The sequence below is a fragment of the Vanessa tameamea genome, chromosome 24 (genome assembly GCF_037043105.1).
Source record: "Vanessa tameamea isolate UH-Manoa-2023 chromosome 24, ilVanTame1 primary haplotype, whole genome shotgun sequence".
Classification (NCBI taxonomy): domain Eukaryota; kingdom Metazoa; phylum Arthropoda; class Insecta; order Lepidoptera; family Nymphalidae; genus Vanessa; species Vanessa tameamea.
This window is the reverse complement of record NC_087332.1, coordinates 6,303,956-6,319,132: the sequence shown is the minus strand read 5'-3', so window position 1 is coordinate 6,319,132 and position 15,177 is coordinate 6,303,956. Positions and strand designations below refer to the sequence as shown.

The window sequence follows — 15,177 nt, the reverse complement described above, 5'->3', positions numbered from 1 at the left end:
ATATTGCTGTGCTATGCACAGCACCCTCTAGGATAGATTATTCAATGCTAAGATTTGATAATTTCTGTGACAAGTGATATTATTGTCTTTAATGCAAATAAATCAAACATATATCATATTTTCTATATAAACTTCTAGATTCTAGCCTTTTTTGTAACATATTAATTACTCACAAATGTAGTGTAATGGCTCAGGTAATACACTCAAACATCCTCAATTAAATCAGTGTTATGGTACACTTAGTTTTTAAGCATATTTCTATTTTTATGTGTAAATAAATTATGATTATTATTACCACGTCAACCATGTTTATAGTTACTTTGTTTTGACAGACTCATGTACCTTTGTCTGTACTACTACAAACTATAGAACAATCAAGGGATAAATAAGTATAATAACATATTTTTGAAATATATTCTTTTATTATTGTTTGTATTTTTATTCCTGAAAACCATTTTTTTCTAGTTTATTTTTATTATTATCAATTGGAAATAATGATTCATTTATATTTTCAGGTATAACTCTCGCAACTTTTCTCGGCTCCTTTATAAGAGTTTTGGGGCATTGCATTTCGGACCAGCTGATAGGCACCATGCTTACCCCTTGCGGTGAACCTTCTGCCGTGGCTATCACAACCCCAAGTTCATTTTCCGCAGTCGAAAGATGATACCAGTGGATCTCAGTCATTGGTAGCTGTATTAAATTTTAAGGAAATTTTAAATGTCATTTTCAGTAAAATATATTTTAATATTTCAATCAAATATCATGCTTATTATATGTTAAATATTAAAATACGAGATTTCCACACTAAAATGATAAATATTAAAAAGGATACAACTCTTGCCAATATAACATCTCCAGGTCTGAAACATTTATATGGGTCTATTCTATCTTTATCTGTGAATTTAATATCTTCTTTCTTCAGAATACCTTTGTAGGGCCTTGCAAGGACAAATGGTCCAACACAAAGAATTATGCACTGTACTTGCCTAGAGTTTACAACTGTTACTTTTGCTGTGACTATATCACCAGTCATTGGCAGTACACTGGGTGTTCTAGAACTTACAACAGTTACTTTGTTTGCCTGAAAAAAAAAATAGATTAAAAATTTATATTTTGTTAAATAGGACCTCTTTATTATTATTTACTACCAGATATGCTAGAATATATACTAGAATTACATCCAAATTAAAGGTAATATTTTTTTTTGTAAATCCACTAATCAGCAAAGACCACATCTGTACAATTTAGAAATAAACAGGAGCTGGAATTATAAATCAGGAATACATTGAACTCTGTACCAGCAAAGTTCAATTCAATTCTATAGCTTATTCCAATCATAAGACATAATCGCAAGCTTGATTAATCTATGATATTTATCATTGATTTGCAAAATCAATGATAAATATCATAGAATAGTGTTTTAAACGAAGTAGTTATCTGAACTTTGAAAGTAAAATTAAGTGGAATTATACAGTTATAATCAAGCTTACGACCTACTATTGTCTTATGATTGGAAGTAGCTATAGAATTGAATTTTGAATACATACCCTCTTAACTGTAAGAGGATATGTATTCACTGGGTTTAATTAGTTGTTATGAGTGTATATTAAAAAAAGGTTATTAAGGATTACCTTTGTTTTCGCATCTTGTTCCATTTTAAGTACTCCTGCTAATGATGCATAAATATAGCCTTTCAGTTCGTAAGTTCCTGGTCCAGAGATATTATCGTTATTTGATGGACTTAATCGCATCCCGGGTATACATATTTTTCCAATCTCTTCGTCTCTACTCATTTTGTATTTTATAGGTTATGTTTATAAAATAAAATAGTATAATTAAACTATATTAAGGAGCTAATAAAATTAATTATGATGAATATAGTTTATCAATATATATTACATTGAAATACTTTTGCTAATATAAATTATTATCTCTGTACTCAATAAATACACTTAACAGTTCACACTTGTTGAGTTGTTGATATTAATAATGAAATTGACATAACCACAGAAGTCAGAAACTACTATCTTAACTGAAATATATATCAAGTTAGGACTTAATTTATTAAACTTAGAAAAAAATATACCAGATAACTCAATGACAAAATTATAAAGCTTAATTTAACATAACGTTTGAAAATACAAGTAAGAAGTAAATATTGTATTATTAGTTTTAATAATTTTTATTGTCAATCATTATATTGTCATGCATTATTCGTAAATCTCTGTTTTTAAATGCGTTATTACGAATTAAAGTTATTTAGTTTTGTTAAAATTTAATTTCAAGAAACTGCAGCTGAGATTTATTACCAGTTATTTCATCATTTGAAAATGCTACTATGCAACAATCAGCTTTTTAGAAATGATGTTATAAGTCTGCTCTGACAACATCACTAGCATAGACGTGTCACGTCAGCCGGTTTGACATTTGAAATGTCGATGTTCTTTGGCTCTTTGCGTTTAGTTTCGTTTAAAATAGAATTATAGTGGTAATACAAATAATTAAAGTGAATAATCGTTAGAAATGCTGACGAAATTTGAAACAAAGTCAGCGAGAGTGAAGGGTATATCGTTTCACGCGAAGAGACCATGGGTTTTAGCGAGTCTCCACAATGGAGTGATTCAGCTGTGGGATTATCGTATGTGTACATTATTGGAGAAGTTTGATGAACACGACGGTCCAGTACGTGGTATATGTTTCCACATACAACAGCCATTGTTCGTTTCTGGTGGAGACGATTATAAGATAAAGGTAAGCAAAACCTAGAATCAACCTAATTCCTTATCATGATTATGATTGCTTGTTTTATGTTGCAATGGTTTATAATAATGTCCATACCAGATCATTTACAAGTCAAAAATCTATTAACTTATTAGATAATATTATAAAGCACTCAAAGTTTAATTTCTTTCAGTATTAATAACAATATGTTTCATTACAGGTATGGAATTATAAGCAAAGAAGATGTCTTTTTACATTGCTTGGACATTTGGACTACATCCGAACAACATCCTTCCACCATGAATACCCTTGGATCTTAAGTGCATCTGATGATCAGGTAAATAATTAATTATTTTAAATATAAAAGGGAAGCATATGCATGAGTGAAAGCAGAATAGCTCAAATATTGATAGAGCATAGTAATATTGTTGTACCCAGTTTAATAACAAATTCAACTCTTTTTACTTAGTAGTAGAACTTTTTGCCATTCATTACATGTTATACTGCCAAACAGCAATACTAAGTATTGTTGTATTACAGTTTGAAGGGTGAGTGAGACAGGCACAAGGGACATAATATCATAGTTTCTGAGGCACATTAGTGATGTAAGGGGATGGCCCAAGGTGTGTTTTATAAGAGTTAGGCAGACCTAACTCTTATAAAAAAAAAAAACTAGAAATAATATATAATTTGTGTGCAGTTCTCTTTTCAAATATATTAATGTCTTTTATTAATAAAGAAACACTTTTTTTATTATGCTTACTGAATTCCTTGAGATTTAAAGTTGAGTTCAAAATTATCAATTAAATAAAGTAATAATTAAAATTAAAAAAAAAAATGTTTATCTGTACTCACTATAATCTTTTTTCAAACAGACAATAAGAATATGGAACTGGCAGTCGAGACAGTGCATCAGTGTGCTGACAGGTCACAATCACTATGTGATGTGTGCTCAGTTCCATCCAACAGAAGATCTACTTGTATCTGCATCTTTGGACCAATCAGTTAGGGTTTGGGACTTCTCAGGGTTAAGGAAGAAGAGTGTTGCCCCCGGACCATCTGGGTTAGCCGAACACTTGAGAAACCCACAAGCGACAGACTTGTTCGGACAGGTAATGGTAATTAGGCATGCGTTTTTATTTATTTTTGCTTATTTTATAATTTTGCATAATTATATCAAGTGTATATTTAATTGTATGCATGAAGTAGATCTAGTTTAGTTTGGGTTACGGCTGTTTATTGCAAGCCATTTTTTTATTTATTAGAATACATTGCATCCAAAATTTGTGGTATTTAGACAAATAGCTGATAAATGCAAAGAATTTTCATTTCATTTACAGGCTGATGCTGTCGTAAAACATGTTTTGGAAGGTCATGACCGTGGTGTTAATTGGGCTTCCTTCCACCCCACATTACCACTGATTGTTTCTGCTGCTGATGACCGTCAAGTGAAGCTTTGGCGTATGAATGATGCTAAGGTAAGGATTTTTATTTTATTATAAACAAATGTTCAATATTATAATAAATCACATAGTCATCTATATAGTCATCATGTACAAGATTTACAAGTCTGATTTAAAATAGCTCACTTACTGCGAAAGTTTATATATGAGATCTAAGTTAAGGTATATGTGTTCACTATGAGCCACGCTGCATAGAAACAGCATTTTATATGGGTGATGAATGTGATGCTGCTATTAAATGAAGACTGCTAGAATTGCATCTCACAATGTAATTCATATTTTATTATTTTACATATAATTTTTTTGTTTTAATCTCTTATCTCAGGCATGGGAAGTGGACACATGTCGTGGACACTACAACAACGTCTCTTGTGCGCTGTTCCACGCGAGACACGAACTTATCCTATCTAACAGCGAGGACAAGTCGATCAGAGTATGGGACATGACTAAACGCACATGCTTGCACACATTCCGAAGAGAACATGAACGGTGAGAATCATTTATGTAATCATAAGTACAATATAATATACAAAATAAAAATAAAACAATCCTATTGAGATTAAATAATAAAAAAACCCAAAACAGCCAGATACTCTCGTAAATAGTGAAATCTACTAATGATCATTAAGGTGGATGTCAAAATCAGACTTTTTAGATTATCAAAATCGAATATAAATATCAGTATGCTATGAGGCGAATGCTAATGGAGTTATTAGTTCAGAGTTTTCAATTTCAATTGCATATTTGATTAATTATGGATATTTTTAACATTTAATATGTGTCCTGCTATCATTATTTATTATGTGAATGTTGGTAAGTCTGGATGTTCTTTACTCAATCAGGCAAAAATACCCAGACAGATTAAAATGAAGTTGGAATATAGAGCTTTAGCTTACTTAACATATGGGGTACCTAACACCCTTAATAATACTTACAGTTATAACAATGTAAAAGCTGCATACTAAATTTATCTTATTAGTTTGACGTCGATATTCTATTATTAAGCTGTTTTTTTTTTAATCTGTATTAGCTGAGTCACAGTTACAAATATTTGTTTGCATTAATTATAATATTATTGTCTAGTTTATAATATGCTTATATATTTATATTATACATAATTTTGTCTAATGCTGAATTAGGACTTGCAAGATAGATTGTACACATTTCCATTTATCTATCTATTAATTGTGATAGAAGGTCTCTGCTACAGAAATAGTACATAAACTATTCCTTTATTTCAGTTACTGGGTGCTCTCTTCTCATCCTACCTTGAACTTGTTTGCCGCTGGTCACGATGCTGGTATGATCCTGTTCAAGCTGCAACGTGAACGACCAGCATATGCGTTACATAATAATATGCTCTTTTATATAAAGGACAGGTATGTCATGAACACTTTTTGCAATTATATGAACCGTACAATATATCTGCCGCATATTGTACGGTTCTGGGTTCGAATACTGGATGGGCCAAAATGTTTCTTCTGAAAATTTTCTGCTTGTTTTGGATTTCGGTTCCATAGGATTATGAAATTGACGAAATACTTAAATCCACTTTAAATCCACACTTGTCCACCGTAATATCAATGTGAGGATTCAACATTCTTGCTTGTTTTTAGACAACTGCGCAAGTTGGACATGTCTACGAACAGAGACGCACCAGTTATGCAAATCAAAGGCGGCGGTCGGCATCAACCATACAGGTATTAATATTAATTTTTACAAAATTTAATCAACTTCGTCTGTTAGTTTGTGCGGGTCAAACTTTTCAATTGAATATAAAATCATTTTCATCTAGTTAAATTAATTTTGTATGATTTATAAATAATAATTATTATGTCGTTGCAGTATGTCGCTGAACCACGCGGAGTGGTGCGTGCTGGTGTCGTGGCGCGCGGGAGACAGCAGCTCGTACGAGCTGTACGCCGCGCCGCGGGACGGAGCCGAGCCCGCCGCGCCGCCCGAGCCGCTGCGCGGACACGCCGCCTCCGCCGTCTGGGTTGCGCGCAACCGCTTCGCCGCGCTCGAGCGGAACAACCAGGTCCATCCCTATATCTCTATTTCTGGTCAAAAACTGACAGAGTAACAATCAGTTATTTGGTGCAAATTATCCATTTATTAAATTCAATATAAGGCGTGAGCGACTCCTGTGAGATCACGGTACGGAAAATTATTTTATGCAAGCATACTATTGGATAGATAAAGATGAAAAGGTTGTTCTAAAATAAATTTATAAGTTGTCTACTGTGATGTCCTTTAATTTAAGAGTGGTAAAGAAATAAAAAACTTACAGTTCCCTCACTTATATTATTAAAAAAAAAAGAAATTAAAATTAATCAGACTATCTGTGGTAAAGACACACTCCTTCCTCTTCTCTTTGCCATTACAGAGGTAGTGTGACCCCTTTATCGAAAACTCCTCAGGTTGAAATGGAGTCTAAAACAATGTATCACTGAAATTCGTTTCCTTCCAGCTCGTGATAAAGAACCTAAAGAACGAGGTGTCAAAGAAGATAGCGACGCCGACCTGCGAGGAGATCATGTACGCCGGCACCGGTATGCTGCTGCTGCGCGAGCCGGACGCCGTGCAGCTGCTGGACGTGCAGCAGAAGCGCACCGTGGCCAGCGTTAGTACCACCTTATTTATAATAATGACGATGGAACTGTGGTCAAGATGACCATGCTCAAGGGGGGACCCGTCATTTGTGTGGGACATATTATAGTGCACAAATGTGTGTGTGCAAACACAGGTGCTTATTGCAATCCCGCACTCTCATAATCCGAAGGGACCGTCCCTTCGGATTATGAGAGCCCGATACTATCAGAAAGAGTACAGGCGGCCATCTTAATGTCAGACAGCTATTCTATAAAGCTGGGTTTTTATATTTTTATTTTAAATTATAAGCAGGCTAACTAGAAAATGAGTTACCTTATTGTAAGTGGTCACTAATACCATAATAGACATTGGCGCCGTAATAAATTTTAATATATTCCGCAACGATGTTTAGGTATTAAGTCGCCTGCCTACATTTGATATAAATAGGTAGGAATTCCATCATATCGAGATTATTATTGTTATACATCACCATCAGTATTAAAGTAAAAGATTTAGACATATGTCACGATAGTCGACCTCAATTCAATCGAAAAATAAAGAATTTTATTTGTGTCCAATTCTAATCATATGGTTTATCTTATTAATTATTATTTATTATATAATAGTTTAAAAAATGTATTGTATTTCTTATTTTTTATTATTATGCTTATGTTTAATTCATATTTTCAATAATTACATTGTGTAATATGATGATGCATGGTGAGACTACCTGTACGTAGTAGAACTTTTGCCTTGATATTTTTTATTTTTTTATTTTGGATGTGATATTGTATCTGCTGTTGGTTGTCCTAATGAAAATAAAATAAAAAAATTACCCGTTCTTTTGTACCGCGGATGCGCCACCAACCTTGGAAACTAAGATCTTACGTTCCTTGTAGTTGCACTGTCTCACTCAAACCACTCTCACTTTCAAACCGGAATACAACACTACTATGTATGTTTAAGTTAAGAATATTCACTTCCGGCTGTCATATATTATGTACTCTGTATCTTTCATCAGGTGAAAGTGTCCAAATGTCGCTACGCTATTTGGAACGCGGACATGTCTCTCGTGGCCCTCCTCGGCAAGCATACCGTCACAATATGCACGAAGAAACTGGAGCAGCTCTGTTCCATCACCGAGGGGGCCCGAGTAAAGTCGGGGGCCTTCGACGATTCCACACCTCAACCGGTGTTCATTTATACGACAGCGAACCATATCAAGTATTGTTGCAAAGATGGGTAAGTGGTTTAAATATCGTTTATTATTATTGACAGAATTCCGAAATAAATACAACATTAATCAAATTAACATATACAGAAAAAGCAAGAAAAATAAAAAAAAATTAATTTTAAATTTGACTAAGTTATCTGAACTAAAAAAAAAATGTATAGTTATGAATCGAAATTCGACCAAAGACTTGAAGTTTTGAAAATCAAATAAGAATATGCATGTAACCAAAAATGTTTTTACTTGTAGTTTTACTAATTTTTTTTAATAATAACACTGAAGCTTGTCAATTGCTAACAACAAAAAAAAAATAGTTTTTGACAAAAAGAAATAAAAAGGTTACTTAGCTGTTTTGTCTTTGTATAATCAATAGTTATATTAAAATCATATAATTGTAGACATTTATATAAAGACAGGTAAGAGTTAATTTGTTGACTCTTTGGGTTGTGATATCCCAGGGAGACAAGTTTGAATACTAGTGACGCAGTTTTCACGTGATTTGAAATTTTGTTATGTTTTGATTTATTTGTATAAAACTATTTGCAGTGACTACGGTATCATCCGCACACTGGACGTGCCCGTGTACGCAGTGAAGGTGATCGCCAACGAGACCGGTGCCAGGGTCGTGTGTCTGGACCGAGAGGCGAGGCCCAAGGTGCTCAATATCGACCCCACGGAGTACAGGTACAACTTGAGTAATATTATAAAACCACCAAAAACACTGATTTCTTCTGATATATTTAATACTAGCTGTCGGCTTCGCTCGCGTTTTAGGGGATGATAGTTGTTAGGCATAAAAAAGTAGCTTATGTCGTCATTTGGAGTTCAAGCTTGTGTCAAACCAAATTACATCCAATTTGGTACAGTAGTTTGGAAGTGAAAGAGCGGCAGACAGACAGACAGAGTTACTCTCGCATTTATAATATTAATAAAGATTTAGTAGTAGACATTTTTTCGAAGTTTTCGTTAGTAAATTGTTTTTATTATTTGTCATTTTTTCATTGAAATATGTAGGCAAACGCCCAAATGGACCAACTGATCACACAGCCCATAGAATTTGGCGCTGAAAGAAATTTTAATCATTCCTTACATCTCCAATGCGTGACAAACATGGGAACTTAGTTATTATGTCCTTTGTTGTATTACACTGGCACTCTCATCCTTCAAACCGGAACACAACAATAAAAAGTATTGCTTCTTGGCTGTGAAACATATGATGAGGGCTGTACCTACCCGGAGCTCGCACAGAGCTCTACCGCCAAGTAAATTGGATGGCCCTTGGTGTGGAATTGATTGCTCACTCGTGTCTCCGTTGAAAAAGAAAATTGAACGCAATGTGTGTCGGGCAGGTTCAAGTTGGCGCTGGTGACGCGTCAGTACGACCAGGTGCTGCACATGGTGCGCACCGCCAAGCTCGTGGGGCAGAGCATCATCGCCTATCTGCAGGAGAAAGGTTACTGTTCTTACATATCCCTTTATACCTCATTTTTTTTTCAAGGCTTTATGTATTATAAGTATAAGTAAATATTAATTAAAAATTGCTTTGACAAAAGCGTCTACTTAAATCTGGATTTTTTTATGTCTTTTCTAAAAATTATTCAAGAATCGGCATATATTATATATGATATATGCCTCCCTTTGCAGCCTCGTTGGTCTAGTGGCCACAAATCCCAAGGTCGTGGGTTTAAACCCCAGGTCGTACCAATAAAAAGTTATTCAATTTTTCCATCGAAAAATGTTCAGCAACAGCGTGAAGTCTAGAAGTTGAAAGTGTGTGCAAATTCCCTGTATACCTTGGAAAGCTCGGACTTAATTATTTTGTCGTCACAACGGATTATGATATCCTGCGTAATCGGGTAGTCGAGATGGCCCAGTGGTTAGACGCGTGCATCTTAACCGATGATTGCGGGTTCGAACCCTAGCACCATTGAATTTTCATTTGCTTAATTTGTGTTTATAATTCATCTCGTGCTCGGCGGTGAAGGAAAACATCGTGAGGAAACCTGCATGTGTCTAATTTCAACGAAATTCTGCCACATATGTATCCACCGACCCGCATTGGAGCAGCGTGGGGGAAAATGCTCCTAAACCTTAACCTCAAAGGGAAGAGGCTTTAGCCCAGCAGTGGGAAATTTACAGGCTGTTGATGTTGTATGTCGTAATCGGCTAGTCGCCCTCGAGCTCGAGATTCAGTCGAGCCAACGGTATACACGTGCCCACGCCCGCAGGCTACCCGGAGGTGGCGCTGCACTTCGTGAAGGACGCGCGGACGCGGCTGTCGCTCGCGCTGCAGTGCGGGAACATCGAGGTGGCGCTGGAGGCCGCCAAGAGCCTGGACGAGCCCGACGCCTGGGACCAGCTGGCGCAGGCCGCGCTCGCCACCGGCAACCACCAGGTCGGCCGCATTACCGAATTATGTACTTAGAGTGCTTCATGATAAAATCCGTCGGAGTTTGTATATGTTGATTTTCATTTAGGATTTTATTTGTATGAGAGATCAATTTAATTGTGTACTATTATGAAAAGGAGGCGCATCTGACTTTCTTGACGGTTATTTTTGATAATTCGAGGCGATTATAGCTTTTAGTTTAACTTAACTTTTAAATGATAGTACAAAAATGCTCATAGGAGACTCTTTGAGTAAAGTATATTATTTAAAATTTAATTCTCATCATATAAAACGATTACTATGACGATATAAAGTTAAAGTACTCCTTTGTAGAGGACTTTTCTAGTATTTTGATTAAAAAAATCTAGATTCGAAATTCATTGAATTATTTTTATCTTTAACAGATTGTAGAAATGTGCTACCAACGCACCAAGAACTTTGATAAGCTCTCATTCCTGTATTTGATCACCGGAAACTTGGACAAATTACGCAAGATGATGAAAATTGCCGAGATAAGGAAGGACGTGTCTTCCCAATTCCAAGGTGCTTTACTATTGGGTGACGTCACTGAGAGGATCAGACTATTGAAGAATGCTGGGCAGGTGAGTCTGGCTTTGCTGATTTGTAGAGTTTCATTATTCTTAATAATCAAGTAATTATTAATATTTAGAGCCTAGAGGGCACAGTGTTTAGAAAAGTCAAATCTTAACTGAAGATTGCAGTTCATCCCGGGCAAACATAACTAAAATAGTGAATTAAATTTATAATTCATGTGCTCAGTTGTAAAGGAAAACGAACTACGAAAACGAGCTACGAAAAGTATGTGTCGGTTGAATCCTCTGTAAATGGAATATCCAATAATTATTACTTAATTTTTAAAATCAGACTTAAAATTACTTAGATTGGCGGGTTCAACCGTATCAAACCTCCAATTTCTTTTTATACAAAATTGTTCTAAAATTTATAATTTCTTGCAGCTATCCCTAGCTTACCTCACAGCTATCAATCACAAGCAGTTAGAGGAAGCAGAGCAGCTAAAGGCGGCTCTAGAAGCAGCTAACTTGCCAGTTCCAGAAGCAAACCCAGATGCAGTGTTCTTGATGCCACCTATACCTGTACAGAAGGCTCAGCCCAACTGGCCCTTGCTGGCTGTTTCTAAGTATGTATCCTCGCGAATTTTAGACCTTATCTTAAGTTACTATTATCGATACTGTTTTAATTTCTCTTTCATATAACACAAAGTATTATTTTTTTGATATAATTGGTCAAGAGCTTGATTAATCTATGATATTCACTATGGATTTGCGAAAAAATGGCGTTTTGAACGTCGACGTAACTATTATCGGAATTTTGGAAGTAAAATTAAAGTGGAAATAAGTATTTATGTACAATAGTGTTGTATTATAAATAAAGATATATTAATCATAAACTCTTAGTAGTGCACAATATAGCTGAGTTATTATCAAATCGCATGAAATACGTAAATCTAAGGTTCGTGTATCTTTTTTCCTACATCCATTGGAACAGGCTATCGTAATACTGTGCACTTAAGATTTCACCATTGGTTACTTTCAATATACTTTTTAACATATAAATTATTAAAAGACCCTTTATTTTTATGATGTGTCTCATAGGATGGTCTATATTCTGTTAATATACAATTATACATTCACATACAATAATACATCCATTAATATATTCCAGGAGTTTCTTCGAAGTGGCCGGAGCGGCGCGGGCGGCGGGCGAGGCCGGCGTGAGCGGAGTGGCCGCCGCCGCCACGGACGAGCCGCTCGAGGCGGGCGGCGCCTGGGGGGACGACGACGAGCTGCAGGGGGACGCGGTGAGTACACGCCGGGGGGGGGGGCTTGTACGTACCAGTAGATGGTTGAAGTGTTCGGGAAAACCTGGTTGTCTTGTTCGGTAAATTTATTAAACTCTGTATATTATTTTACAGGAAGAGCCTGAAGAAGTCATGGAGGATGCATGTGACGATGGCGGCTGGGACGTCGGAGACGAGGATCTAGAGTTGCCCGAAGAATTGGCTCCAGTTCAACGTTAGTTACATTTAGTGCTTGTAGTACTGCACATACTTTTATGTGTTGCATATAATACATACACAGATAAATTTACATGTTATTTATTTGATATTTTAATAAGAAAACGTAGGGAGTGTAAACTTGGGACCAGTTCTACTTTATAACGGTTACGACACGTTCCCGTATTAACTAGAATTGGCCTCAGATAGTCGTCAGGCGCAAAGCGTAAAAAATATCTGTATGTCTTTTCTTGGAGTTCGAACTCGCTTCACAGAAAATTTAGAGACAGATATAGTTTACATTCGCATTTATAATTTTCTTAATATACATTGAGATACGTTCATACGTAATTGTAAGTATGAGCTATTTCCCAGCGGACATCGACGGCGGCGAGGAGTCGGCGGAGTACTTCGTGGCGCCGACGCGCGGGCAGGGCGCGGCGCTGGGCGCCAAGCTGCGCACGGCGCACGACTACGTGGCCACCGGGCAGTTCGAGATCGCCTGCAGGTGGGCTCGATGTTACCTTCCTGCCATTTTACACCCCACTCATATATTTTTTGGAATGATCTTTTTTATGCGGCTTATGGTTGAGAGCGGACCTTTCTGTCTCTCTCTTTTTTTCTCTGTCTCTTTCTATTACGTACGGTTTTATATAACATACGGGATTTTTAAAAACAATTATTTTTCTTGTCATTGGTTATTCTACTTTGTCTAATTTCATACTGAATATACAGCCAAAACAACTTCGTTCCAATCGAGTGTCTCATCTTTTTTATGATAAAGTTAGGCGGACGGGCATATGTGCCACCTGACGGTAAGTGGTCACCATAGCCTTGTACATATATTGTCAACTAATAAAATCTTCTTACCTCAAAGTCTACAAACTATGGATCTTGTAGAACTTGGCTTGACTCGCTACCGCGTGTCTAGATGTAATATTGAGATAATAGATATCAAAGTCGCAAGACTAATTCGTAATCCCCTTGAGTATAAAAATGAAAACGTGTCCGGTCGTTCGGCGCAGACTGCTGAACGAGCAGGTGGGCATCGTGCAGTTCGCGCCGTACGCGGACACGTTCCTGAGCATGTTCGCGCGCGCGCGCCTGCAGTTCGGCGCGCTGCCGCTCGTGGCGCCGCTGGTCGCGCACCTGCACCGCAACTGGAAGGAGGCCAGCGGGCGGGACCTGCTGCCCGTGCTCAGTGAGCTGCTGCTTTACTAATATAATAAATCATTAAACCAACTCCAAAGTTCGGACGATATAAACAATAATTTGAAAGCGAAACTTTTGAGCGCGCTTGTATAACATTTGTTGTTAAACATCGTCACATGCAATGTCCAGTTTGAGAGCAAAGTTAACGTTGCGTTTTTAATTGAAATATTACTTTAAGAAGTTGCAGTAGTTTTTAAATTTACTTCTATATATCCAGCAAGACGATATATCTATATTTCTACAGATATAGTGACACATTTGATACTTAAAGTTAAAAAATTATATTATATTTGTGTCATAATCATAATGTGATACTACATATGTTTATAGCTGTGAAGCTGAATGACTTGGTAGCCCAGCTGCAGCAGTGCTACCAGCTGACCACCAGCGGCAAGTTCACGGAAGCGATCGAGCGACTGCAGCGTTTAGTGCGCGTCGTACCGCTGCTACAGCTGGAAACTAAGCAGGAGTTGGCTGAAGCGATGCAGTTATTAGCCATCTGTAGGGACTACCTGCTGGGACTGCAGATGGAGACAGCGAGGAAAGGTATGTATACAAACCCGTCCAGTTGCTAACAATTATAAGCATTAAGGCGTCAATACAATGTCTGCAAAACTGTTTTTAAATTGTTAAATTAATTATTGACATTGTTAGAAGTAGTTGTTAAACTATATTTTAAGTTTTTTTTTCTGTTATATTAGTATTATTTTTTTTATAATTGCCATAACTCAATGAAAATTCGCTAACTATAAATCTAAGTGGCTTTGCATCACTCTTTTTTAATTATGACAAAAGCGTTTAAAAATTGTTTTAATTTTTGTTAACAGCGATGCCAAAAAATACCCTTGACGAACAGAAACGAACATGTGAAATGGCCGCCTACTTCACTCATTGCAAGTTGCAACCCGTCCACCAGATCCTGACCCTCAGAACAGCTCTCAACATGTTCTTTAAACTCAAAAACTTCAGAACGGCTGCGTCCTTCGCCAGGAGGCTCCTGGAACTCGGGCCGCGACCGGAAGTGGCGCAGCAAGCGAGGAAAATCCTACAAGCTTGCGAGAAAACACCGACAGATGAACATCAGCTTTTGTATGACGAACACAACCCCTTCAATATTTGCGGATTAAGTTATAAGCCCATTTATAGAGGAAAGCCAGAAGAGAAGTGCTCCCTGTGTGGTGCCAGCTTTATGCCAGAACATAAAGGGAAGTTGTGCCCCGTGTGTGGGGTGGCGGAGATTGGTAAAGATGTATTGGGACTAAGAATCTGTCCCTTGCAGTTCCAGAGATAATTTGTATATGTATTATTGAATAATATATTGTATAAGACTTATGTTAAATAAAATTAATATTATTATATCGCCCACGGTGTTTCCTTTTAATGAAAAAAGTATTCGATTTTCATTGATATCCTAAGAGTATCCGAGTTTTTTACCGCTACTCGCTAGGATAAAAATTTGAATAAGTTTTCGCTTTTCATTATTGTGATCTAGTAAAATGTCAATATTTTCATTTTTTAAGAGCTACTTGAA

The 15,177-nt window shown here is 36.5% G+C and overlaps 2 protein-coding genes across 3 annotated transcripts; one reads left to right on the top strand and one right to left on the bottom strand.

The window, feature by feature from the left end:
• Positions 1 to 415: 415 nt before the first annotated feature.
• Positions 416 to 1,985, bottom strand: LOC113402687 (exosome complex component CSL4). The gene is made up of 3 exons (XM_026642995.2): positions 1,635 to 1,985; positions 836 to 1,084; positions 416 to 693 (listed from the first exon to the last, which is right to left on the bottom strand). The coding sequence occupies exons 1-3, from the start codon at positions 1,794 to 1,796 to the stop codon at positions 439 to 441; spliced, it is 666 nt and encodes a 221-aa protein (XP_026498780.1). The 5' UTR covers positions 1,797 to 1,985; the 3' UTR covers positions 416 to 438.
• Positions 1,986 to 2,391: 406 nt separating this feature from the next.
• LOC113402631 (coatomer subunit alpha) lies at positions 2,392 to 15,009 on the top strand. 2 transcript variants are annotated; one of them, XM_026642921.2, is made up of 21 exons: positions 2,392 to 2,754; positions 2,945 to 3,061; positions 3,600 to 3,836; positions 4,065 to 4,202; positions 4,513 to 4,676; positions 5,429 to 5,566; positions 5,804 to 5,887; positions 6,033 to 6,225; positions 6,658 to 6,810; positions 7,801 to 8,021; positions 8,557 to 8,694; positions 9,360 to 9,463; positions 10,239 to 10,405; positions 10,804 to 11,001; positions 11,377 to 11,558; positions 12,104 to 12,239; positions 12,354 to 12,453; positions 12,810 to 12,942; positions 13,460 to 13,635; positions 13,977 to 14,192; positions 14,474 to 15,009. In XM_026642921.2, the coding sequence occupies exons 1-21, from the start codon at positions 2,527 to 2,529 to the stop codon at positions 14,935 to 14,937; spliced, it is 3,687 nt and encodes a 1,228-aa protein (XP_026498706.2). In that variant the 5' UTR covers positions 2,392 to 2,526; the 3' UTR covers positions 14,938 to 15,009. The 2 variants fall into 2 exon arrangements, with proteins under 2 accessions (XP_026498706.2, XP_026498705.2); XM_026642920.2 differs by having other exon boundaries at positions 3,600 to 3,842.
• Positions 15,010 to 15,177: the final 168 nt, after the last annotated feature.